This window comes from Cetorhinus maximus, chromosome 6, assembly GCF_964194155.1.
Source record: "Cetorhinus maximus chromosome 6, sCetMax3.hap1.1, whole genome shotgun sequence".
NCBI lineage: Eukaryota > Metazoa > Chordata > Chondrichthyes > Lamniformes > Cetorhinidae > Cetorhinus > Cetorhinus maximus.
In genome coordinates this window covers 101,042,201-101,055,016 of record NC_135884.1, presented here as the reverse complement: position 1 = coordinate 101,055,016, position 12,816 = coordinate 101,042,201, and the positions used below count along the sequence as shown (strand labels likewise).

Sequence of the window (12,816 nt, the reverse complement as noted above, 5' to 3'; positions counted from 1 at the left end):
GGACAGGCGCCACTGAAGACCTGGTACGAGAGTTACCAGGAGCATAGGCCCCAGCAATCAGAGGGGTGAATCCTCCAGTGGTGTCGGAACCATGGGAACAGCCATTGTCTCCAGGGACCTTTCCTTGGACCATGGAGCTTCTGGAAAGGAAGACCCTTCCCCTGGGGAGCTGTTGGGAGGCAGACTCAATGTAGTTGCCATTTGGCAGGCAGGGGATTCTGCCACTGGTAAAATCCTCTAGGCCTGGTTTAATGGCTATCTATAGGCCAATTAGTTGATCGCCCGCTTCCAGTTAGTGGACACCAGAGCTGTTGCTGTTCCCGCTGCCAAAAATAGCCCCTGGCGGCAGAAACATTTTGAGCTTCCGTCTTGATGCCATTCACTGCCATTTCACCACTCCTCCTGCCTCCCAGCCCATCTCCAAGCAGCTGGTAAAATTCCTGCCATCATATCGACAAATTAACAAATAGAGAAGTAAACAGTCTTGATCTTTAAATATTCAAATACCAATAATTGAGCAAAGATCCTTCACTTCCTCTACTTTTCCTCAAACATTAACAAATATAATGCCTTATTGCAAATGCCCAATTGCTGCAAAATGTGAACAGTCTCTGATTAACCACAGTTCGGAGTTGACAGGTGGGTAAGCTTTATACAGACCACAGTTCTATTTATATGAATGCTAACAAACAAAGTGATCTAGGTCAAAGTTAGCTACTAAACCCAGTTCAAAGTTCCAAGCAGAAAATGATGTTGGCAGCAGCCAAGGTGCAAGAGACTTATTGACAGTAGAGAAAGCACAATAAAGTGTAAGCATCCCAAAGCAGGGTATAAGATGCTCAAAACATAGAAAGGTGGATTGGTTCATTGCTGCAAACCTGCATATGTCCAGGCTATTTCTTTAGTTGCTTATTTTCATGCAGATATGCTGCAAGACTAGTATGAACTATCCTGTTTGATCTCCTGCAGTGAATGAACCTTTGAAATCTGAAAGATAGATTCTAATGAAATGGGGCCTCCATTGTCAATGATGTCAGTCACAACTTTATGGGCAAATATCCAAATATTACACTGTGTAGGTGTAGAACAGCTACCTTCATTTGACAGTATATAGCCATTCGAATAGAACTTTAGACATGCATTGCTTATTTCAGCCCAAAAAGAGCAATTCTAAATGGAATGGGAGCGGCCAAAAAATTGTGGTGCTGTTCTTATCTTATCTTCCCGTTCTAATCCCAATGCCATGTTCACCATCATTAGCAGATCTGCCTAGTTTACAACAGTAAGTACACTTTAAAAAACTTATTTGGCTGTAAAGTACTTTGTGTTTTCCGTCACAATGATGTGACCTGTGCATGAGTGATATTAATCTATAGTGATGCTACTATCTAGAAGAACAAGGGCAGCAGACACATGGGAAAACCACCACCTGAAGATCCCCTGCAAGCCACTCACCATCCTGACTTGGGAATATATCGCTGTTCCTTCACTGTCGCTGGGTCAAAATCCTGGAACTCCCTCCCTCTCAGCACTGTGGGCGTACCTATCCCACATGGACTGCAGCGGTTCAAGAAGGCAGCTTACCACCACCTTTTCAATGGCAATTAGGGAGGGGCAATAAATGCTGCCCTAGCCAACAGTGCCCACATCCTATGAATGAATTTTTAAAAAATTCACCAACTGACCAAACATATACTGAACTGTTTAAAGAGGACTTTAAAAAAAAAACAAAAAAAGACATTGACTAAAGATAGCTGCTGCAAGTCACCTGACATCTGGTATGACAAGTTGACCAGGTTCTGGAAAGTTCCACTGTGAATTCAGATATCCCACAACATCCTTCTCTGGAATTTCACACCTGAGGGTATCAAGAACCATTTCAAAGAGATTTACTGAAATGTACTGGACATAGCATTTGCATTTATATAAGACTACCTCTCCAGCAGACACACAGTCTGCTAGAACCATGGTTATATGGAGATATGTCTTCCTATCTCATCAGGGTGGATAATGACTAATTCAGGATGTTAATGGACTTTTGGCTGGGCTGTAGCATTGCCCGCAGCGGGTCTTTTGTTGCTTTGCTTGTTCCATTACCACTCCCTCTGACCTTGCATTGTGAATTCTTTTGTCATTTAATTTCTCCTGCTCTCCCTCTATCACAGACCTCTTTTGTTCTTTTTTCCACCCTCTCACCTTTCACTATTGCATTTCTAACTTTTCCCAGTTCTGGTGACAGTTCATAGACCTGAAATGTTGGACAGTGGGCTACAAGGCAGGTTGGCTGCCCATTCCAAGGAGGCAGGCAACCAATTTGCATAATCAAAAGCCCTATTAAGGCCATTTTAAGAAGCTGTTGATGCTTGCAGCCCCTTGCCACGTGGGATGACTGCCCGCTTCATGGAGGTGTCTTCCCTGCACCAATACAGGGGTGGGGGGTGGCATGGTGGGGGTGTCATTAGAGCAGGAAGCTCCATGTCCAATAGAGAGGCCATGGACAGGAAAGGCAGTGATTGGTGAGGCCTTCCCCTTTAGCCATCTGCCTGAACTTTATTTGAACCTACTGTCTGAGGGTGCCTCCATGATGAGTCGCCCTCTTGACCCTCGATCTGCCTCAACAGTGCTGACCTCTCCCGATGGCATTGCTGTGGCTTCAGAGCTGCCAACGCTCAGGAGCCTGCCTGCCATCCTTAATAGGATGACAAATTAGGAAGCAGCCTCACTGAATCACTGAACAACTCTTACTGCTGGCAAGTGTGGGCTTGAGACCCATTTCAGCCTGGCATCAGGGTCCTGAAGCCCATGGTAAAAGTCAGCTCATTAATTTTCCAGAGATGCTGCCAGACCTGCTGCATTTTTCCAGCATTTTCTATTTTTATTTCTTTCTTTACTATTGGCGTTCAACATGAAACGGCATTTGGGGTTACTATTTGAAAGGGCATTCACCTGTAAATACTCAGGTCATTAGTATCTGTGTGTATATCTCCTGGCTGGATTACTTTAAATTCCCATGGAGAGACTTTCAATGATTTTAAGTTCCTTTCCTTCAAACCCATCAAGAGGTCTGGGACTCAATCATCCTGCTCACTCTACTGTAGTTGAAGGAAGAAGAGTCAAGGATCAAGGAACCTCAAGGATCTGCAGCTAGGGCTCTGAGGAGACCACACAAGGTGCAGGCTACTGACAGATGTCCTTACCCTGCCCACAGGGCTTTCTGGGGAGCTGAAGAGGATGTTAAAAACTTTTGCCCGGCTCTTACCACAAGAGCTGGAAGACACTCAGCTTGCAACACATTGTCTTCGGCAGTTAAGCTGACTATGAGCCATATTTTCTTTCCACATTGGGCTATTTCCAAGCTGCAGCATGTATCTTCAGTCCCATTAGTCAGTCTTTATCCATGCTTGCATCAAACAGATCACTGATGCTTTCTTTGCTAAGGACACCAGCAGTCAGCAGAAAATGATTTACATAAGTTTACATGGGATATACAGCACAGAAACAGGCCATTCGACCCAGCCACCCTATGCCAGTATTTATGCTACCCTCAAGCCTCCTGCTGTCTTTCCTCATGAAAGTATTCCCTATTGGATTTCCTGGTGATTATCTTACATTGATAGCCTGTTGTTTTGCTCTTCCCTGCAAGCAGAAAATTTCTCCCTGTGTCTATTCTATCAAAACCTTTCATAACTATAAAGATTTTTGCTTCCATAGCTGGCATCCCTCAAGGTCAGGCTGTGAATGATTGCACTCAGAAAACCATCAGGATACTTCCCAATGAGTCAGCAGCCTTCATGAATAGGAAATACCACCAGCAAGTGATTACCACCAGTGTGTTGTACTGGTATGCGCCAACTTTCCTGGCAGTTGTCATGATGTCTCCATATTGCACCAAATGAACAAGAGATGTGCCCTCTTGCAGTTGATGGAGGTCCACATGGAGGAAGAGAGGTATTTGGAGAGCTGGGGAAGGGGAAGTGTTGTAACCCAGGTCTAATACAGCAAAATAGAGCTAGGAAGTTATCATTCGGACCCTTGTTGTTCAGGTCAGGTTGTTGAAACACTTGTGGCACTGAATCCCTGTCCCAGGTGGTGCTGCAGGTGTTGACATTGTTGCCACCTTCTTCAGGATTGCCTCAGCGCCTGCTTGGGCACCTTATTGACACCTGAGGTGAACAGGACCTGCTTGTGTGTCTCTATGAGCTCCACAAGTACCTCCTCCTTTGTCTCAGAATCAAGATGACCTTGCTTGCATAAAAGGATGGTTTTTCTTTATGATTTTAGATGTACTATCTATTCATCAGATTCAATAAGACTTTTAAAATGTTGAAGTCAAAGGTTCATAGATTTATTAAGCATAAACTATGGTACTTAAACATACACTTAAAAGATAATAGTTGGCAATTCAGTATTACAGTGATTCAGTATTTTAGACTGATCAAACTCCTAAGAATGAATGCTCATTGCAAACTGCCACTTTGTATACATTTATTTCACTCTGGCTATGTGACTATTAATATGTTTCTTCATTACATGATTATACCAAAAGCTAAAATGCATTTCAATATAAGGAGAGTTTAATTGAATTTTTTAGTAAATTCAGCTGGTAACCTGGTTTCCTGACTAGCAAGTTCTTCTTGCAGTTCAGCTCTGTGTAATTCCCTTACTTTGTTACCAACAATTTTGCTCTTAATTGCAATTCAACCAAATGAAGCCTTCAATTATAATTATGGCTTTAATCCTGTACCATCCGGCACCAACTCACTCCTTTCTTCTACAGAAACTTCAAATTTTTTTTTTTTAACCAATACGTTTTCTTTTGCAGGACTAACTGTTGCCCGTGAACTTATGATCAGTTATTACAAACTCGTACAAGTTAGGAACCAGTGTTCAATAGTACGTCTTAATTAAGTTCCCTTATTAAACAGGTGATTACTTTACATTCAAATTTACCAGTAAAGTAGGGTCAGCCTTCGTTCAAAAGTTCACTAGTTTAAAATTTAATAATTATTCCTGCTGATAAAAGGCTAAAAGCTAACATTTACGGCAATATAAAGAAAAATCAATCGCTCTTTAACATGAGTGGACTTCAAGTCAGTCAGTTTTGCACACACTAAGTTAAAAGCAAAAAACTGCAGATGCTGGAAATCCAAAACAAAAACAAAAATACCTGGAAAAACTCAGCAGGTCAGGCAGCATCTGCGGAGAGGAACACAGTTAACGTTTCGAGTCCGAATGACCCTTCAACAGTTCTGAACTCATCCTCTCCGCAGATGCTGCCAGACCTGCTGAGTTTTTCCAGGTATTTTTGTTTTAGTTTTGCATACACGTTGCTTCCCAGAAGCCTGCCCGTTGCAGCACAAATTTCCACAGGATTGAATGACACCTCGTCTCAAGCCGTACCCTTATTCTTTAAATGGGCACTGGGCTTAGTGGGCATCCCACTTACCAACTGCTAGAAGCCCGAAGCTGGAATCTTTTGGGGGATTCTCAATTGATTGTACTCCAGGCTACATTCTTGGCAAGCAAGACCAGCGTAGTATTTGTTTTCTTGTTTATTCAGATGCATCTTTGCGGTTGCGATTTGCTGGGAAATTCGACCATTAAACTTCAACATTAAAACGGTACAGCCCATCCGCCCTTTGCCCTGCCCACTTTCCACCCAAAAACATCCCACGGTAAAAAAAAAGAAACTGACCCTGTATTTCCTTCGCTGTGCATCCAAAATGAAGTAGTAACCCTGTAATTTCTATTTCAAGGAAATCATGTTTTCGCTTCCCACACTCTTCCTCCTACGGTGCTTTCCCTACGTGTCAAACATAAACAGGTCGCCATAGGGCAATGCTATTTTTGTAAACAAATGACCTTACACTTAATTTGTTTAGCTATTTAAACACAAAGTACCAACCTCCATCAATTTTTGGTATGAGTTGGTTGCGTTGCTTGGCTAGGTAGGTAGCTGATCTGATGGAAACCCTAGTTTCACCAGTGCGAGAATGATCCGTTAAGAGCCTGTGCTCCCTCATGATGAACTGTTGTTTGTGGTTTTCGTGGAATTGATCGACATTCCGTCCTCTCTGATGTACCCTGCCTACAGTCCTAACAATCCATGCATTCGCCTTTGCTTCCAGGTAGAAAGTTCTTTCAATTACTTGGAGATCAACGCGATCAATGCCGTCGACCACACTCAGGTAAACACATTAATCCTTATGTAGAATGTTGTTAAGTAACCCCCCACCATTAACACTGAAGGGGTTCTGTAGCGCAGCAACATGTTTGTATTCAATAATCAAACCCTGTGAAGAACGTGACAAAAAGGTGCTAAGATAAGATTTCAGATTTTTTGTCAGCCCTTAAAATGTGCAATGCACTTTATGTAAATTTGCAAATGACTCCTGCGTAATCCACCTGCTATCGAGTTTTTAATCTTAACTTTCATGAGAGTTGTGAATAATTCTAAGGTGTTTGCTGAACGTTTTGGCTAACATTGCTTGCACTTTTTTTCAACACATTATTGAGGAGAAAATATATTTTTGTTGCTTATATTTAAACCTGTCAAGGGTAACTCCTTGTTAAAATTAAATATGATATGGTATATGATATAGGATGGATACAACAACCTGCTGGGATTGGCTAGCATTTAGAATGTTTTACCATAAAATGATGCTCTGCACTGCAAGAAATTGCTGCTCTTCCTACCTGCTACATTTCCCCAATCAACCAATGCAACTACCTCACATGCTTTTTGCAACACTTGCCATTTTCGCGCAGTCTGGGTTTGGGTTGGTTAGAGCGTAGTTAATAAAGGAAGAGAATTTGCATGTTACTGTTAGAAATATTGCATTCTCTGATTCGTCTAAATAAGTTTAACAGTAAAATGTAGACTGACTTCATTTGTATAATGTGCAAAGCCCTTCCAGAATACAAGAGAAGGGTTGCAATTGTCTAGACACTGTGACAAGGTAAGGGAGTTCGCATTTATCTTTAAATGCTAATGTAAAACGTTACACGGACAGATCAATTAGAAAGATCTGTATCTAAGCTACAGAACAGTGATAGCCACTGTTCTGTAGCTTAGATACAGATCGGCCAAGGAGATCTACCTCAGCCCATCCAAAGTGAAGGAATTTGAGCTCACTACGGGTATGAAGGAGCAGACTAAAGGTCTGGGACTCTCAGAGACAGTGGGTTTGGTAGGAGAATAAATGCTTTAAAATGGGTTTAAAGATTGTATCCATAAATGTGCGTAGCATTAAATCTACTACGCGATGTGTTGCGACCTTGGACTACCTAGCCAAGGTCAAAGCTGACCTGTTGTTTCTGCAGGAGTGTGCGATACCGCACCTCAGCTCCTACAGGCAATGGTCACGATGGTGGTCCCACGGGCCATCGATCTGGTCGGGCGGAAACGACTCTCGTTCCTCCGGCCTGGGTATTCTGCTGCGGGGAGGCAACTTCACCGTCTCCGAGGTCAAGGAGGTGGTGGGCGGGCGACTCCTCGTAGCAGACGTAATGTACAAGAACGCTCCACTCCGGTTAATTAACGTGTATGGCCCGGCACAAGGGGCTGAGCGGCTGGAGGTTTTTCAGCAGCTCCCACTGCTGCTGGCGACCTCCAGGCCGGTCATTCTGGGCGGGGACTTCAACTGCATCATCGATGCGGCTGGACGATCCGGCAGGGCCGGAAGCAGATTGGACGCTACGTCCAGATCCCTGATGGAAACAGTTAAGGATGCCAAGCTGCACGACGTCTTCAGCAACCCTGCAGACGGAGCGCAGCGTAGATACACCTGGTCGCGGCCAGACGGGTCCATTCGTTCCAGGATAGACTTCCTGTTTGTGTCCCGTGCATTCACAGTCAGATCCACCGAGGTCAAGCCGGTGTTCTTCTCTGACCACTGCCTCCTACTGGCGGACTGCCACTTGGAGGAAGACCTGAGGGTGGGCAGGGGGGCATGGAAGCTAAATGTGCAACTGCTGACCCCAGAGAACATTGAGGAGCTCAAGAGGGATTACAAAGATTGGAGAACTGTGAAACCCCTCTTTGAGTCCCTGACACACTGGTGGGAAGTGATCAAGGGAAGCATCAAGAGGTTTTTCATCCGCAAAGGCACCCAGAAAGCTAGAAAGGAACAGAGGGAAATGTCCCGACTCCAGGGAAAGATGCAGAATCTGCTCCGGCTGCAGTCGATGGGGGTCGATGTCAAGGAGGAGCTCCAAGAGGTGAAGGGCCAGCAAGCCTCGCACTTTGCCTCGGAGGCCTCCAAGATCATCTTCCGTTCCAGAGTCCGCTCCGTGGAGCAGGATGAGACGTGCTCACGTTTCTTCTTCCAAAAGGTACACAGAGAGCGCTCTGTGATCAGCAGCCTGAAGGAAGAAGACGGCTCAGTAAAGTCATCACGGTCCGACATTCTGAGGATCAGCAAATCCTTTTATGCCGGACTGTATGACGTGAAGCCCACGGACAGCACGGCCTCCCAGTCCTTCCTGTCCTCTATCACGGAGGTCTTAGACCACAGTACGCGGGAGAGCCTAGACAAACCGCTAACTCCTGACGAACTGACTAAGGCCCTCGAGTCCTTCGAGAAGAGTAAAACCCCCGGAAGCGACGGCCTGCCGGCGGAGTTGTATTCGGCTCTGTGGGACTTGATCGGCCCAGACCTGCTAGGGGTGTACGAGAGTATGCTCCTGGCCGGTAGTATGTCAGAATCCATGAGGAAAGGCATCATCACCCTCATCTACAAGCACAAGGGGGAAAGGGAGGAAATTAGAAATTGGCGACCCATTTCACTGTTGAATATGGACTATAAGATTCTGTCCAAGGTCATCGCCAATCGGGTCAAATCCGCTCTGGAATTGGTGATTCACCCTGACCAGACCTGCTCTGTGCCAGGCAGGAAGATCTCTGACAGCCTGGCGCTGCTCAGGGATACGATTGCCTATGTACAGGACAGGGGTGTGGATACCTGCCTCATCAGCTTGGATCAGGAGAAGGCCTTTGACAGAATATCGCACACCTACATGGGGGATGTGCTCTCCAAAATGGGGTTTGGGGAGGGAATTCGAAATTGGATCCAACTGCTCTACACTAACATCAGTAGCGCAGTCTCAATCAATGGGTGGGAAACAGATAGCTTTCCGATGAAATCTGGAGTCAGGCAGGGCTGTCCTCTCTCGCCTGTCCTTTTCGTGTGCTGCATAGAACCCTTTGCCGAGTCCATCAGGAAGGATCCGGGCATAAGAGGAGTGACGATCCCAGGCAGTGGAGGCACTCAGGTAAAAGCCTCCCTGTACATGGACGACGTCGCCGTCTTCTGCTCGGATCCGCTGTCGGTGCGCAGACTGATGCACATCTGCGACCAGTTCGAACTGGCCTCGGGAGCCAAGGTAAATCGTGGGAAGAGCGAGGCCATGTTCTTTGGGAACTGGGCTGACCGATCCTTTGTCCCCTTCACCGTCAGGGCTGACGGCCTGAAGGTGCTGGGGATATGGTTCGGAGGGACCGGGGCATGCGTTAGAAACTGGAAGGAGCGAGTGGCTATGGTGAAAAGGAAACTGGGCATGTGGGAGCGACGCTCCCTCTCCATTGCGGGTAAGAACCTGGTCATCAGGTGTGAGGTACTCTCGCTGTTGCTGTACGTGGCGCAGGTCTGGCCCATTCCAGACTCCTGCACGATGGCGATCACTCGAGCCATCTTCCGCTTTATCTGGAGGTCGAAAATGGATCGTGTCCGCAGGGACGCGATGTACAAGCCTCTAGATAAAGGGGGAAAAAACGTGCCCAACATCGCCCTCATACTGATGGCCACCTTTGTGTGTGGCTGCATCAAGCGGTGCGTAGACCCTCAGTACGCAAACACCAAGTGTCACTACGTGCTGAGGTTCTACATGTCCCCGGTGTTGCGAAGGATGGGTCTGGCCACGCTGCCGCGGAACGCTCCAAGTAGTTGGACCGTGCCGTACCACCTGTCCCTGGTGGAAAAATTTATGCAGAAAAACACCTTTGACCACAAGTCCATCAGGCAGTGGTCAGCACGTAACGTCCTAGAGGCCCTGAGGGATAAGGAGAGGGTGGACCATGTGGGATGGTTCCCCGAGCAGACTGTCAAAGTCATTTGGCAGAATGCCTCATCGCCAGAACTTTCCAACAAGCACCAAGACGTAGCTTGGCTGGTGGTGAGAAAGGCCCTCCCCGTCAGATCCTTCCTACACGCCAGGAAGCTCACCCCCTCTGCACGTTGCCCTCGAGGTGGCTGTGGTGGGGAAGAGACCGTTGTTCACCTCCTTGTGGATTGTGCCTTTGCAAAGAAAGTCTGGAGAGAGATGCAGTGGTTGCTGTCGAGGTTCATCCCGAGCAGCTCTGTGACACAGGACTCTGTGCTCTACGGGCTGTTCCCAGGGACACACACCGAGACAAACATCAACTGCAGCTGGAGGATCATCAACTCGGTGAAAGAGGCGCTTTGGTCTGCCCGAAACTTGTTGGTCTTCCAGCACAAAGAGTTGTCCCCGACCGATTGTTGCGGACTGGCACAATCCAAAGTCCAGGACTACGTGCTGAGGGACGCACTAAAGCTTGGGGCAGCTGCCGCAAAGGCGCAATGGGGAAGGGTCGCTGTCTAAGACCTTTCTACCACAGCGCACCGAGAGACTGGGAACTGTTTAGAGCCCCTCGGGCTGTACAGATCAAAATGAAAGGCTGTAAATGATTGTAATATTGTTTGTACTGATGCACCTGGTGATACATTTTGTAAAAGTTTAACCTGGATTGTACCCTTGTAATGTTGTTTTTGAAATGGTTTGGAATGTGATTGAAGATATTTTATGAATAAAGTATATTTTTACAAAAAAAAACAGTGATAGCCACTGGTGCAATTTACAGGTAGCCTTCTAAATTGTCTACTGCCTTTTTTACTCCCCTAGTTCATAATTATTTTGCATGTTTAATGCTACTGTAATGGGATAAACCTGAATGAGAAGCAAAAGATAACAAGAGCCCCAAGCCAGGAGGAAGCTGCAATCGCTTTTATTATGGAACACAACAAATGAGAAGCCATCCAAAAGGCACTTCAGCTGTTGTAGTCATTTTCACATTCCTGAAGTTTGTGAAAGCAAGGGTACAACTTACAGACAAAACTGAGATTGTGTCTCCTGTGTAAACCCTACGGTGCATAGTGGTGTGTAATCATGACTCAACAAAGCTGGGTACAATTGAGATGAGCAATATCCTGATAAACCTGATGAGCCAATTTAGGGTTTGGGGAAAGTAACAACATTGCTAGTTCAGTAGGTAAAATTGAATCTGAATTAAGAGACCCAATGGAGTACTATTGTCTAATTGAAGACTGTCAACTGTCTTTCGTTTAATTCATTCATGGGATGTGGGCATTGCTGGCTGGGCCAGCATTTATTGTCCAGCCCTAATTACTCTTGAGAAGGTGGCGGTGAGCTGCCTTCTTGAACTGCTGCAGCGCATGTGGTGTTGGTAGACTGACAGTGCTGTTAGGGAGGGTGTGCCAGGATTTTGATCCAGTGACAGTGAAGGAACAACGATATATTTCCAAGTCAGGATGGTGAGTGGCTTGGAGGGGAACTTCCAGGTGGTGGTGTTCTCATGGCCCGAGTTTTCAGCTCAGTGGGCAGTCATGATCGGCGGGCCCGGGATCAGCCAGGAAACGGACCTCCGACCGCGATTGGCCCCTGACTGCGATTTCATGCTAGCTGGCCAATTAACAGCCAACCAGTGTGAAATGTGCACTGAAAAGCTCAGCGCTGCTGGGGTGGGGGTGGGAAGAGGGCAGGCAGTGATGTCAGCGCAGGCGTGTGCCAGCGCTGATAGAAAGCTCCCTGTAGGCAGAGAGCTGAAGGCCTGAAACAGCAAAAATAAAGGTTTCAAAAGCTGAAAAAAAGTGTCATCATAATCCGTCACCTGCGGGTGAAATATTCAGCTCGGCGGGTGGGCGTGCACCTGACCTGCTTGAGTGTGAAACGACGCACGTTGACATCAGCTGAGCATCCCAACGTCAGTGCACAGTCGCGCAATAGTTTGGTTGGTGCGTATGCGCTGGAGCTCATCGACAATTAAAAGGCCTATTAAGGCCATTAAGTAATCAATTTCACTGCCGGTCCAACCTAATGGTTGGTGGTTTAGGAAATCTCATCCACGGGTGGGCTGAGGTTTCCAAAAGCAAATAAAAATAAAATAAAAACTTTAATTTTTCATTAGTAACATGTCCCTGCTCATGTGACAGAGGGACATGTTTCATTACATTTTTATTTTTAATTTTTTTTCATGTCTCTTCATCTCCCTGAGGCATGGAACTGCCTCAGGGAGATGAAGAGATATGAAAAAAAATGGAACTGCCTCAGGGAGATTATGAAGCACTTACTTGAATGCATGCGCGAAGTTCACGCTCAGCCTGCTTGTCCTCCTCCACCCCCCCCACCCACCCACCCACCTTCACAGGCAGTGCTCAGCACTGCCGCTCACGTTTCACGCTGGGCGGGCATTAATTGGCCTGCCAGCACAAAATCGCGGTCCGGTACCAATTGCAGGTGGCAGCTGGCTTCCCGATTGCCCCTGCCTGCCCCCATCCAGCTCCCCTCACCAAGGGCAAAATTCTGCCTCTGAAAATTTAGCTAATGAAAATGCCGTCCACAGAAATTTATTTATATTTCATTTCATCATAGACATCTCATCCTGCCCGTGGATGAGGTTTGATGAAAAATGCAAAGGCTGCCTGGCCAATTCACCCGTCCGCCTTCTGTAAGGTTGGACGGGCTAGGTAAAATGACAGACAATTGCTCCATTAATGGGCT

At 46.4% G+C, this 12,816-nt stretch overlaps 1 protein-coding gene across 3 annotated transcripts in view; it reads left to right on the top strand.

The window, feature by feature from the left end:
• Positions 1 to 12,816, top strand: part of carmil2 (capping protein regulator and myosin 1 linker 2) — a 198,951-nt gene that overhangs the window by 39,197 nt on the left and 146,938 nt on the right. For 2 of the 3 annotated variants that reach the window (XM_078544182.1, XM_078544181.1), the window contains exon 4: positions 6,129 to 6,188. In XM_078544182.1, the coding sequence (XP_078400308.1) occupies positions 6,129 to 6,188 (60 nt within the window). Of the gene's footprint in view, positions 1 to 5,793; positions 5,898 to 6,128; positions 6,189 to 12,816 lie in introns of those variants that run through there. The other variant, XM_078544183.1, reaches the window with a different exon arrangement.